The 11,918-nt window shown below is 43.6% G+C and overlaps 1 protein-coding gene across 4 annotated transcripts in view; it reads left to right on the top strand.

Annotated features, from left to right (window-relative positions):
* The first annotated feature begins 1,148 nt into the window (after positions 1 to 1,148).
* The window catches only part of LOC133495208 (general transcription factor II-I repeat domain-containing protein 2B-like), a 49,893-nt gene continuing 39,123 nt past the window's right edge, over positions 1,149 to 11,918 (top strand). For all 4 annotated transcript variants that reach the window (XM_061809574.1, XM_061809577.1, XM_061809576.1 and 1 more), the window contains exons 1-2: positions 1,149 to 3,770; positions 4,060 to 4,293. In XM_061809574.1, the coding sequence (XP_061665558.1) occupies positions 1,971 to 3,110 (1,140 nt within the window). In that variant the 5' untranslated portion in view covers positions 1,149 to 1,970 and the 3' untranslated portion in view covers positions 3,111 to 3,770; positions 4,060 to 4,293. The remainder of the gene's footprint in view (positions 3,771 to 4,059; positions 4,294 to 11,918) is intronic.

The raw sequence follows: 11,918 nt of genomic DNA, 5'->3' as shown, positions 1-11,918 counted from the left end.
TCTACAAGCTCAGAGGAAAACTTGAGACACAAAAGATGGCTGACCTCCCTTCAGAACGTCTGAGCTCATCTCCACCATTCACGTATGTAGGGTTAGATGTTTTTGGACCCTGGAATTCAGTCGACGCACAAGAGGCGGAATGGCTCAAAGTAAGCGATGGGCTATACTTTTTACATGTATGAGCACCAGGGCTGTACATGTGGAAGTTATAGAGTCCATGAATACTGGCAGTTGTATCAATCCCCTGCGAAGGTTCTTCGTCTTAAGAGGGCCAGCTAAGCAGCTGAGATCGGACAGAGGCACGAACTTTGTGGGAGCCAGCTCTGAGCTGTGTATGGAACGAGCTGATCCAGGTCAAGCCTCCACTCTTAAGTTCCTCCACGAGAATGGTTGTACCTGGGAATTCAATCCCCCACACGCATCCCACATGGGAGGAGTCTGGGAGCGCATGATCGGCATAACCCGAAGAATTCTTGACTCCATGTTGCTGCAAACCAGACATACTCACCTGACCCATGAAGTGCTTTGCACCCTCTTGGCAGAGGTATCTGCTATCATCAACGCAAGGCCTTTGATCCCAGTCTCTTCTGATCCCACTTTTCCAATGATGTTGACCCCTGCTATGCTCTTGACCCAAAAACCGGGGATACCTGCTCCACCTGGAGGCTTCAATGAAAAGGATCTCTTCAAGTGTCAGTGGAAACAAATGCAAGCATTGACAAACGAATTCTGGTCTCGATGGAGGGATGAATATCTCCACACCCTTCAGCCAAGACGCAAATGGCACACACCACGTTGTAACCTGCAGGTTGGAGACATAGTGCTGCTGAAGCAGAGCCAGACACATCGCAACGAGTGGCCGATGGGGCTTGTCGTCTCCACCTTCCCAAGGAGTGATGGACAGGTCCGCAAAATTGAAGTCAGGACGTCGCAAGACAAAAAAAGACTTTCTTGAGGCCTATCTCTGATGTTGTCTTGCTCCTGGCAAAAGAAAATCAAAGTTAAAGTACAGATGCTTTAGTGCAGACATGTCCAAAGTCCGGCCCCCGGGCCAATTGCGGCCCGTGGACAAATTTTTACCGGCCCGCGGCCTCTATCATGAAATCAATAATATGCGGCCCGCCAGCACTGTTGACCACAGTATAAAATACATGTGTACAAAAAGCTATTTTTCATATTTTTCATTTCACCAGAAGATGGCAGTAGCCCTGTGGCCGCACTCTGGCCGCCGTGACCCTTGACCTTGCGTGATCGTTTCAGCCCAGCCCATTTCTAACATGGCGTCTGTAAACAAAAAAAGGAAAGTTGACCGCGAGGGAAGCCGCTTCCAGGACAAGTGGAAATTTGAGTATTTTTTCACTGAAATACGAAACAACTGTGTCTGCCTAATTTGCCAAGAGACTGTGGCTGTTTTCAAGGAATTCAACATCAAGAGGCACTACCAGACGAAACATGCTAGCTACGACAAGCTAACTGGGAACAAACGCGGTGGAAAAAGTGAAGCAACTGGAAGCTGTTTTAACGGCACAGCAAAGCTTTTTCACAAGAGTCCGTGAGTCAAATGAAAATGCCACAAAGGCAAGCTACGAAGTGGCAACGCTGATTGCAAAGCACTGCAAACCTTTCACTGAGGGTGAATTTATTAAAGACTGTGTAATGAAAATGGTTGAGAAAATTTGTCCCGCGAAGAAGCAAGAGTTTGCCAATATTTGCCTGGCTCGTAATACTGTGGTACGGAGAATTGAAGACGTTTCATTAGATATTAAGAGACAGTTAGAGGCAAAAGGAACTGAGTTTGACTTTTTCTCGTTAGCGTGCGATGAAAGCACGGATGCGTCCGACACCGCTCAGTTATTGATCTTTTTAAGAGGAGTGAACAATGACATGAACGTGAGTGAAGAGCTTCTGGACCTCCAGAGTCTGAAGGGCCAAACAAGAGGAACGGATTTATTTGTTCCACCGTAGATGACATGAAACTACAGTGGAATAAAGTCACCGGGATTATTACGGACGGCGCACCTGCCATGGCTGGCGAGCGGAGTGGATTATCAAGCCTTGTCTGTAACAAAGTCAGCGAAGAAGGAGGCAGCGCTATTAAACTCCACTGTATTATTCATCAAGAAGTTCTCTGTGCCAAATATATGAAATATGATAATGTTATGAAACCGGTGATAAAGACTATTAATTATATTCGCTCCAAAGCGCTATGCCACCGCCAGTTTCAACAGTTTCTTCTCGACATCCAGGCTGAATACGGAGATGTTTTGTATCACACCGACGTAAGGTGGCTCAGTTGGGGGTCTGCGCTGCAGCGCTTCTTCTCTCTCAGGGAGGAAATTGGACAATTCTTGACTAAAAAGGGACAACCCATGCCACAATTAAATGATCCTGTTTGGCTGGCTGATTTGGGATTTTTAGTTGACATAACGCGACATCTGAATGCGCTGAACACAAGCCTTCAAGGGCAAAATGCAGTGGTAAGCCAACTGTATTCACACATCAAAGCCTTTCGGACCAAGCTGCTACTTTTCCAAAGACACCTGTCACAGGCGCAGCCCAATACCGCACATTTCCCGTCGCTGCAGGAAATTGTGACCAGTTTCCCACAGATCAATATCAGTGCGCAAATGACAAAGTATGCAGCAGACATCTCATCTCTGGTTGAGGAGTTTCAGCAGCGCTTTCGGGACTTTGCAGCTATTAAAAAGGAGATCACGCTTTTTTCCTCTCCTTTCTCCGTGGACCCTGATGACGCTCCAGACCACCTGCAACTGGAGCTCATTGAGCTGCAGTGTGACGCCGAGCATCGCAGTCGGCACCAACAGCTCCCTCTTGTCAACTTCTACCGCCAGCTGGATGAAGGCAGGTTCCAAGCAATTCGGACATTTGCTAAGAAAATGCTGAGCTTGTTTGGCTCCACATACATGTGCGAGAAGACATTCTCCGTTATGAACATTAACAAGAGCCGCATGAGGACGAGACTGAGTGACTCTCACCTGCGTGACGTCTTGCGCATCAAAACCACTGCTCTTGAGCCAGACATGGACTACATACTGCAGTCAAGATCCCAGTATCACCCTTCACATTTGTGCAGGCAAGACCTTTGTTAAGTCCTCTGAGTTTAATAAATTCTCAAATCTCAGTTAATTAATTTTTTTGTGATGGTCAAAATCACAGTTTGAAAATGCAGTGATCATTGTTTTGTTTTCAGCACTTTTCCTACAGTGAGCATATAATAGTGAATAATATGTAATGTTTCACATTAACTTAGATATCCTTTATAGTTTTCTTAATTTTTTGTGGTTTGTGATTTCGGTAAAAACCTAAATGTAAAAAAAAATGTAAAAGTAAAAGTATGCCATTTGTAATTAAATTAAAAAAAATCCCAAAAAGTTAATTTGTATTTAATGTTAATGGTTCAAAGAATGTCAGGCTAAATAGTCGGCCCCCACACATTTTCACCTTACCAAATCTGGCCCTCTTTGCAAAAAGTTTGGACACCCCTGCTTTAGTGGCATTAGTGCCAGACGGGGAGTGTTCTGCCCCAAGTGTTTAATATGTTAAGAAGATCGATTTTATTAGAAAAGATCTGTTTGTGTTGTTAATTTTGCGAGTGCATTGCTGAGCTTTTATTTTGAAACTGTAGAATACAGGAAGTAGGAAGCGCTGAGCAGAGCGAAAAACGTTAAAAAGCATGTCAAACAGTTGAAAGATGTAGCACGTTGAAATCAGCTTATTCCTGTGCATGAATCCGTCAGAAAGCAATGGCTGTGAGTAATTTATGTTCTTTACATGTTTCAGAAGTATTGTTAGTAACTTTAACAGTATCTTCGTGCATATTTGTGAGCTGCACTGATTTAGTAACTTTACATGTGTTCATTCTCATTAGATAGCTAGCAGCATGTATATCTGCTAATCACTTCACTAGAATGCTGTTGCTGTTTGTGCTTAGACTTACTGAATGTGAATGTTTAATTGATATACTAATGGAAGATGTTTATACTCCATACTGATTTCACATTGCAGTCTATTTAGTATGTTTTGTATTTCTTTTTCTAGTTTCACTCCATTTTCATTGTGTCACCCGACTTAACCTGTTAAGAAGTCATTAAAGGAGCAAGCACGCTGACTTCCTGGCTCTTGAAAAGGAGTTTGGCTGGCTGTTTATTCATGTTAGCACTTTGGAAGTAAAACACATGAAGAGAACAGTACACTGTGAATGATATGTTACTCTTGGTGGATTACGTGTCACGCGCCTTCAACCAACGCATTTACCTTAGCGGTCCGATTAAGGTAAGTCATACAAATAATAACGCTGTATGGTACTCTGAATACTGCAGTTTGGTTGTAAACTGCATTCAAGTAAGTAGTAGATGAACTCCTACGTCTCATCGGTGTGGAAGGGTATTGCTGCCACACACAACCAACGTATTTACCTTAGTGGTCAAATTAAGGTAAGGCACACAATTAAGAACACGGGATGGTACTCTTAAATAGTTTGGTTGTAGAGTGGATGCAACTACGTAGACAAAGTCCAACGTCTCATCGGTATGTATGAAACAGTTACGATATGTATTGGTGATGCTGTTCATTGCTCATACTTGACTTGACAACCTTCTTTTCATCATAACGTTGGAATACAATAGCACTAAGCTTCCATAACATTCGTTGTTACGTTAAATTACAAGCACACAAACACAAAAGAGGCATAGTCGCAGTGTTAGTTGTTTAACATGGACCACGTAGCATGTAAACAAAACAAACAGATGTTGACAGCAGACTTCGTTTCCTTTCAGCTTCTCCCATTAGGGGTTGCCACAGCTTGTCATCTTTTTCCATCTAAGCCTATCTCCTACATCTTCCTCTCTAACACCACTGCCCTCTATGTCTTCCCTCGCAACATCCGTCGATCCATCCGTTCTACCAATATAGTCACTCTCTCGCCTCTGGACATATCCAAACCATCAAAGTCTGCTCTCTCGAACCTTGTCTCCAAAACATCCAACTTTGGCTCTCACTCAAATGAGTTAATTTCTAATCCTATCATAACTGCTCACTCCAAGCAAGAACCTCAACATCTCAACATCATTGCACTGGTCTATCATGGGAAATGCAAGCGGGTAAAGGGACTCTGTACAAGTTTTACACAAAGTGGGACGTTGACAAACTTATCTCGTGCATGTTCTAAATGAATATTTTACATCTTGCACGACTTTTATAAGGAATAGTTCATATAAATAGAAATGTCTCTTGTTCTTTGTTCTTGCTGCTTTGTTTTTCTTTGTTCTGTATGTCATGCCAGGGCAGCACCGTGTGCTGGACAAAAATTCCTTGGGTATTTTTTTTTATACACTTGGCCAAATAAAACTGATTCTGATTCATTTCTGCCACCTCCAGTTTTGCTTCCTGTTGTCTCTTCAGTGCCACCGTGTCTAATCCGTTCATCATGGCCGGCCACACCACTGTTTTATAAACTTTGCCCTTCATCCTCGCAGAGACTCTTCTGTCACATAACACACCAGACACCTTCCACCAGGTGTTCCAACCTGCTTGGACCCGTTTATTCACTTCCTGACCACACTCACCATTGCTATGGATTGTTGACCCTAAGTATTTGAAGTCATCCACCCTCGCCATCTCTTCTTCATGGAGCCTCACTCTTCCCCCTCCATCCCTCTCATTCAGGCACATATATTCTGTTTTACTTCAGCTGATCTTCATTCCTGTCCTTTCCAGTTGTTCATCCACATGCTCCCTGCTTTCACTGCATATCACAGTATAATCTGCAAACCTCATGATCCAAGGGGATTCTATTCTAACCTCATCTGTCAGCCTATCCATTACCGCAGCAAACAGGAAGGGGTTCAGAGCTGATCCCTGATGCAGTCCCACCTCCACCATAAATTGTTCTCTCATACCAGCACACCTCCCCACTGTCCTGCTGCCCTCATCCCTCATACATGTCCTGTACTATTCTAACATATTTGGCCGCCACACCAGACTTACGGATGCAATGCCAGAGTTCCTTTTTGGTACTCTGTCATAGGCTTTCTCTAGATCTACAAAGACACAATGTAGGTTCCTCTGACCTTCTCTGAACTTTGCCACGAGCATCCTCAAGGCAAATAATGCATCTGTGGTCCCCTTTCTAGGCATGAAACCATACTGTTGTTCGCAGATACTTATTCTGTCCTGAGTCTAACCTCCACTAGTGTTTCTCATAACATTGTTTGGCTCAACTTTATTTCTCTATAGTTCCTACAAATCTAAACATCGCCTTTGTTTTTAAAAATACGAACTAGCACATGTTCCCTCCATTCTTCAGGCATCTTCTCGCCCGCTAGTATTCTGTTGAAGAAGTTAGTCAAAAACTCCACAGCCACCTCTCCAAATTTCTTCCATACCTCCACAGAAATGTCATCAGGACGAACTGCCTTTCAATTTTTCATCCTCTTGAGTGCCTTTCTAACTTTCCCCTTACTAATCATTGCCACTTCCTGGTCCTTCACACTTGCCTCTTTTACTCTTCCTTCTCTCTCATTTTCTTCATTCATCAACTTCTCAAAGTATTCTTTCCATTTATTTAGCACACTACTGGCACCAGTTAACACATTTCCATCTCTATCCTAAATCACCCAAACCTGCTGCACATACTTCCCATCTCTATCCATCTGTCTGGCCAACCTGTAGAGATCTTTTTCTCCTTACGTATCCAACCTGATGTACATGTCATATTATGCCTCATGTTTAACCTTCCCACCTCTACCTTTGCCTTACGTTGCATTTCAATGCATTCCTTTTGCCTCTCCCAAGTCCTCTCAGTTCCCGACTTCTTCGCTAATCTCTTTCCTTGTTTGACTTCCTGTATTTTGGGGTTCCACCACCAAGTCTCCTTCTCCCCTTTCCTACTAGAAGACAACAAGTACTCTCCTGCCTATCTCTCTGATCACCTTGGCTGTAGTAGTCCAGTCTTCCGAAGCTTCTCCTGTTTATCGAGGATCCATCTCACCTCTTTCCGAAAGGCCACATCACATTCTTCTTTTCTGTCATCCTACACACCACCATCCTCTGATGTCGAGCTACACTTTCCCCTACCACTACCTTACAGTCAGTAACCTCCTTCAGATTACACCTACGCTCTTGGAGGTAAAGTTATGTTCCTGCCTCTGCTGGGAAAAAAAAGTGTTCACCATCGCCATTTCCATCCTTTTTGCAAAGTCTACCACCATCTGTCCGTCAACGTTCCTTTTCGGGGTGCCATACTTACCCATCACATCTTCATTGCCCCTGTTTCCTTCAACAATACGTCCATTACAATCTGCACCAATCACAACTCTCTCTGTCTGGGATGCTCAGAACTAATTCAACTAGTTCCGTCCAAAATTTCTCTTTCACCTCTCGGTCACATCCTACCTGTAGGGCAAAGCCCCTCATGACATTATACATAACACCCTCAATTTCAAATTTCAGCCTCATCACTTGATCTGATACTCTTTTCACCTTCAAGACATTCTTAGCCAGCTCTTCCTTCAAAATAACCCCTACTCTACTCCATGGTAAAATAATTTAAACCCTGCTCCTAAACTTGTAGCCTTACTACCATTTCACTGCACCTCTCTTTCTGGTTTAGGTGCCCGCCGAGAAGTGCAAAATACAAAAACAAAAGCCGAAACTGGAAAGGGAGTGTTCCTATTTAGACATTTTCGGAAATCCCACGGCCTTTCTTGGCAACAAATGATGTCATTATCAGCAACGCTCAGATTAGGAAGTATATTGTGGAGACTGTTTCCAGTGACCCATGATCCGGTGACGCTCCATCTCGCGTTGCTGGACAGGAAGAGATGCGAATGCGCAGTTTGTGGTCTTTGAAGAGCAAACTGAATGAAGCCGGGTTCTATTGCAGAAAGAATTACTCTTCTGAAAATGTGGTAATTTGGGCCATTCAATTGGAACTAGGCAGACCTGGATGGCTGTTTGGCTTCCGAATCATGTGACAAATACTTAGACAAAAGTACAATCTGCAAGTTAAAAGGGATTGTGTGATGAATTTGGGAGCTTAATCCTTGAGGGTGTGAGAGGAGAGCACGCCAAAGATTTATATGAAGAACATACCACAACCTGGGACCAAATTACATGTAGCATGTTGACGGATATGTCAAACTAAAGACATTTGGGTTGGCATTGATGAATTTTCATGAAGAATTTTGTGGCTTGTGTGTGGACCAACAAAAAATAATCCTGCAGCGATCGCTCACTATTTCCTGTCATGTGTGGGGAATCTCGGCATTATTCCCTTGAGAATGACAACGGATTGTGAGATGGAGAACAGAACCATGGCTACAATTTAGTGTACTTTACACCAGCATCACAATGGTTACTTTTCTGAAGCGCCCAATTACATGTCTGGGCCATTAATAACAAATCAGCAGATTGTGTCATGGTGGTCTACATTCAGAAAGGGAAGGTAAGTGTGCTTCTTTAAAGTCGCCTGTGATGACAAAATAATTATACTCAGTATAAATAACTGACAGCAGTTCTAAAAAATCCTCCATAAATTTTCTATTGTACCTTGGAGGTCTATAAATTGGTAAAACGACAACCTTTGGGTCACCTTTAACTCAAAAACCCAGATTTTCAAAAGAGCGGGTGGACAATCATTGACAATATTCTTTATCTTATCCATCAGTCCCAGCATTTCATTCAGGCTAGGAGATGGGGAGTCAAAATCTACTGCAGATTGTTTGGTTGTTGTAGTCATAGAGGGGAAATTCTGAGGTGCAGATGGCTCCAACGGGGCAGGAAGAGGTGTGGGAGATTTAAAGTGCTGGCACATTGCATTTGTCATTTGCTCTTCTGATTGTTTGGATGACCCAAATGAGCCTGTGTGCACTTTGTCTCACCATATCACTTGTTCCTCCGATTGTTTGGAAACAACTGGATCCTTTTGTCCTTGATTTTTGTCAACATTTTCTTTACACGGTCGTGAATGATGCACACTGTAGAAAATGTTGGCAGCCAATAACTTAACCCCTTGTCTATTTAGACAATTCATCTGCGCTATTTACATGTAAAATGCACTTATACTTCTGAAAAATTCAGGTTTCGGAAAGACTTCTGGAATGTATTATTTCGTAAGTAGAGGTACCACTTTTTTTTTTGTACATATTTTAAATGTTCTGGTACCCACATAGAAGGACATGTAATAATGTAGTCTCTACTTCTCTCTCTACTAGTCTAGTCTACTACTACTACTAGTCTCTACTTTGCTTTTTTCACTTTTCGCGGTTGGTCCCAATTAACAGTGAAAAACGAGGGACTACTGTAGTCTACATCATGACAGGAAGTGGAGAAGCTGGAGCCTCAGTGTGGCCGACACATCCTGGATCTGAATGCACTAAAGACTGTAGAGATGATAGTGCAGTCATCCTTCACCACAGCTGCCCTCACTCTGTCCAAATGCACTGGGTCACCCATCGAGACCTTTAAGTTCTTTGGAATTACAGTCTCACAGGACCTGAAGTGGGAGAACAACAACAACTCTATCCTCAAAAAGTCCCATTAGAGGATGTACTTTGTACAGCTCCGAAGGAAGCATATCCTGCCACGAGTGCTGCAGAGACAGTTCTACATGGCGATAATTGAATCAACATTGTATTCCTCCATTACAGTCCTGTTCGTTACTTCCACAAAAAAGGACAAACTCCAACTGCAACGGACAACCATACTGCTGAAAGGATTGTTGGTAACCCATTCCTACCCTCAAGGACATATAGGCTACCCAAACTAAGACAAGAGCAGACAATATCCTCTGACCCTCCACATCATGGCAGGGAACTTTTCTAACTCCTCTCGCATTGGTGCTACTGAGCAACTAAATGGGCGCCTAACAGTGTGGTTTCCTTTGGTGCTCCCTGGTATTGTTTTCGTTTTGTCGGGACTAAAGCACACAAGAAATTACTTGCTCACCATCAGAGAGTCAGTTTTACTCACGGCGTGAATTTGTACATTTTTTTTTGTTTAGATTGCGCCCCAAGGTAGCATGAATGCAGGACTGCTAAAACTCCCCGAGCAGGTAAACAAGATTGATTAAAAAAAAACACAAAAAAAAAAATCACCCTTCATTATCCTAGATTTTAACAAACCTAAACAACCACGAATTCCCCAAATATAAGCAGCATGTAAAATGTCCAACGAGGCAAAGTAACTCTAGACCACTGCTATTTCACAACTAAACACACATCGTGCAATTCCCCACGCTCCCTGAGGCTTTTTTGATCACTTTTTCATCATCTCAATACCTACATACAGGCAAGTACTTAAGTACGCAAAGGATTTGGTAAAATCAGCGAAAACATCTATTATTCTTCATTCTTGTTTGCTCTTCTTCTTAGTACTCAACATGAATGTCGTAGCCAAGCGGCATTGACTACTGGAGACAAATTCCTCGTGTGTTACATACGCGGCCATTAAATCTGATTCTGAAACCAAAACTAACAGAGATTCCAATAGTGTCTTCCCTCTTTGCAATTAAAATCTTTAAAAGCTCACTTAAAATTCAATTGCAACATCCTGACAACTTTTTTTCTTGAGTTTGTTGTCACATCCTGCTGGGCCAGTTATTACTGTGAGTACAATATGGTCAAAAGCTGTGAGTCATGACTGAAAGAACAAGATACCAGATACAAGCGGCCGAAATGAGTTTCCTCCGGAGTGTGTCCGGGGTCTCCTTTCGAGAAAGGGTGAGATGCTTGGTCATCCAGGAGGGGCTCAGTGTCCACCTGCTGCTCCTCCGCATTGAGAGGAGCCAGATGAGGTAACTGGGGGATCTGATCCGGATGCCTCCCAGACGCCTCCTCGTGAGGTGTTTCGGGCACGTCCCCACTGGAAAGAAAGCCTCGGAACAACCCAAGACACGCTAGCTGTCCCTCAGCTGGCCTGGGAATGCCTTGGGATCCCTACGGGAGAGCTGGATGAAGTGGCTGGGAATGGGAAGTTTGGGTATCCCTGCTGAAGCTACTGCCCCAGAAACCTGACCCGGAAAAGCGGTAGAAGATGAGTCCACTCACTGGTCTAGTCTCACCCTGCTGCACCATCTGCACATCTGTTGTTGCCCAATACAAGCCTCTCACACCTGAGTAGCATCAGCTCCACTTTCACAACTGACTGAGGAATATCTGCAACACTTTCATAATCAACATTGTCCCAGATTTATTGTACGACTCGTCACTTTAAACTGCATACATTCCTTGAAATCTTGATGCCCTTTGCACAATTGTCATTGCACTGGACAAGGAGTCGGTAACCTGCAGCAGTATGTGTATCGTATTCTTATAAAGGGTTTAGGGTTTATTTCTTTCTTCAAACCTTGTCCCATTTCGGTGATCACCATTCGCTTTCAATTTTTGACAGCACTTGATGTGCCAGCAGGCAGAATTGACAGCCAGCATGCATGGAAAGCCCGGCGACACCAAAACTGCACAATATTTGAACAAAGTACTCTACCAACAATCTCCTCCTGGTTAATTTTGGCCAGTCTCAAAAAGGCAGATGACTGGGTCCCTCCTTCCTCACAACAATGACAGAAAGGTACTATACCAGACGCACCTGTCAAAATGCCTAAAACGTGGCGAATGGAGACGTTTCACCAGCCCTATCCTATCCAACCTCAACCTCACCCCAGTCGACATGGAGACTGTAAATAACCCTAATATTCCATGGCCCCCGCCTTCTCAACCTCCCATCCATTTCATGCCCTTCTGAAATCTGCATGCCCCTCCCAACAACTAGCTGCAGCTACAGAAATGGTTGCGGCACACGGGCCACAGACCTGTTTGTCTTCACTGATGGCTCCGGCCTTAACAACATGGAGAATGGAGGCACTGGGTTAGTGGTCTTTAGAAGTGACTCCTTGATCCACT

This window comes from Syngnathoides biaculeatus, chromosome 22 (genome assembly GCF_019802595.1).
Source record: "Syngnathoides biaculeatus isolate LvHL_M chromosome 22, ASM1980259v1, whole genome shotgun sequence".
Classification (NCBI taxonomy): domain Eukaryota; kingdom Metazoa; phylum Chordata; class Actinopteri; order Syngnathiformes; family Syngnathidae; genus Syngnathoides; species Syngnathoides biaculeatus.
This window is presented reverse-complemented; position numbering and strand designations above follow the sequence as displayed.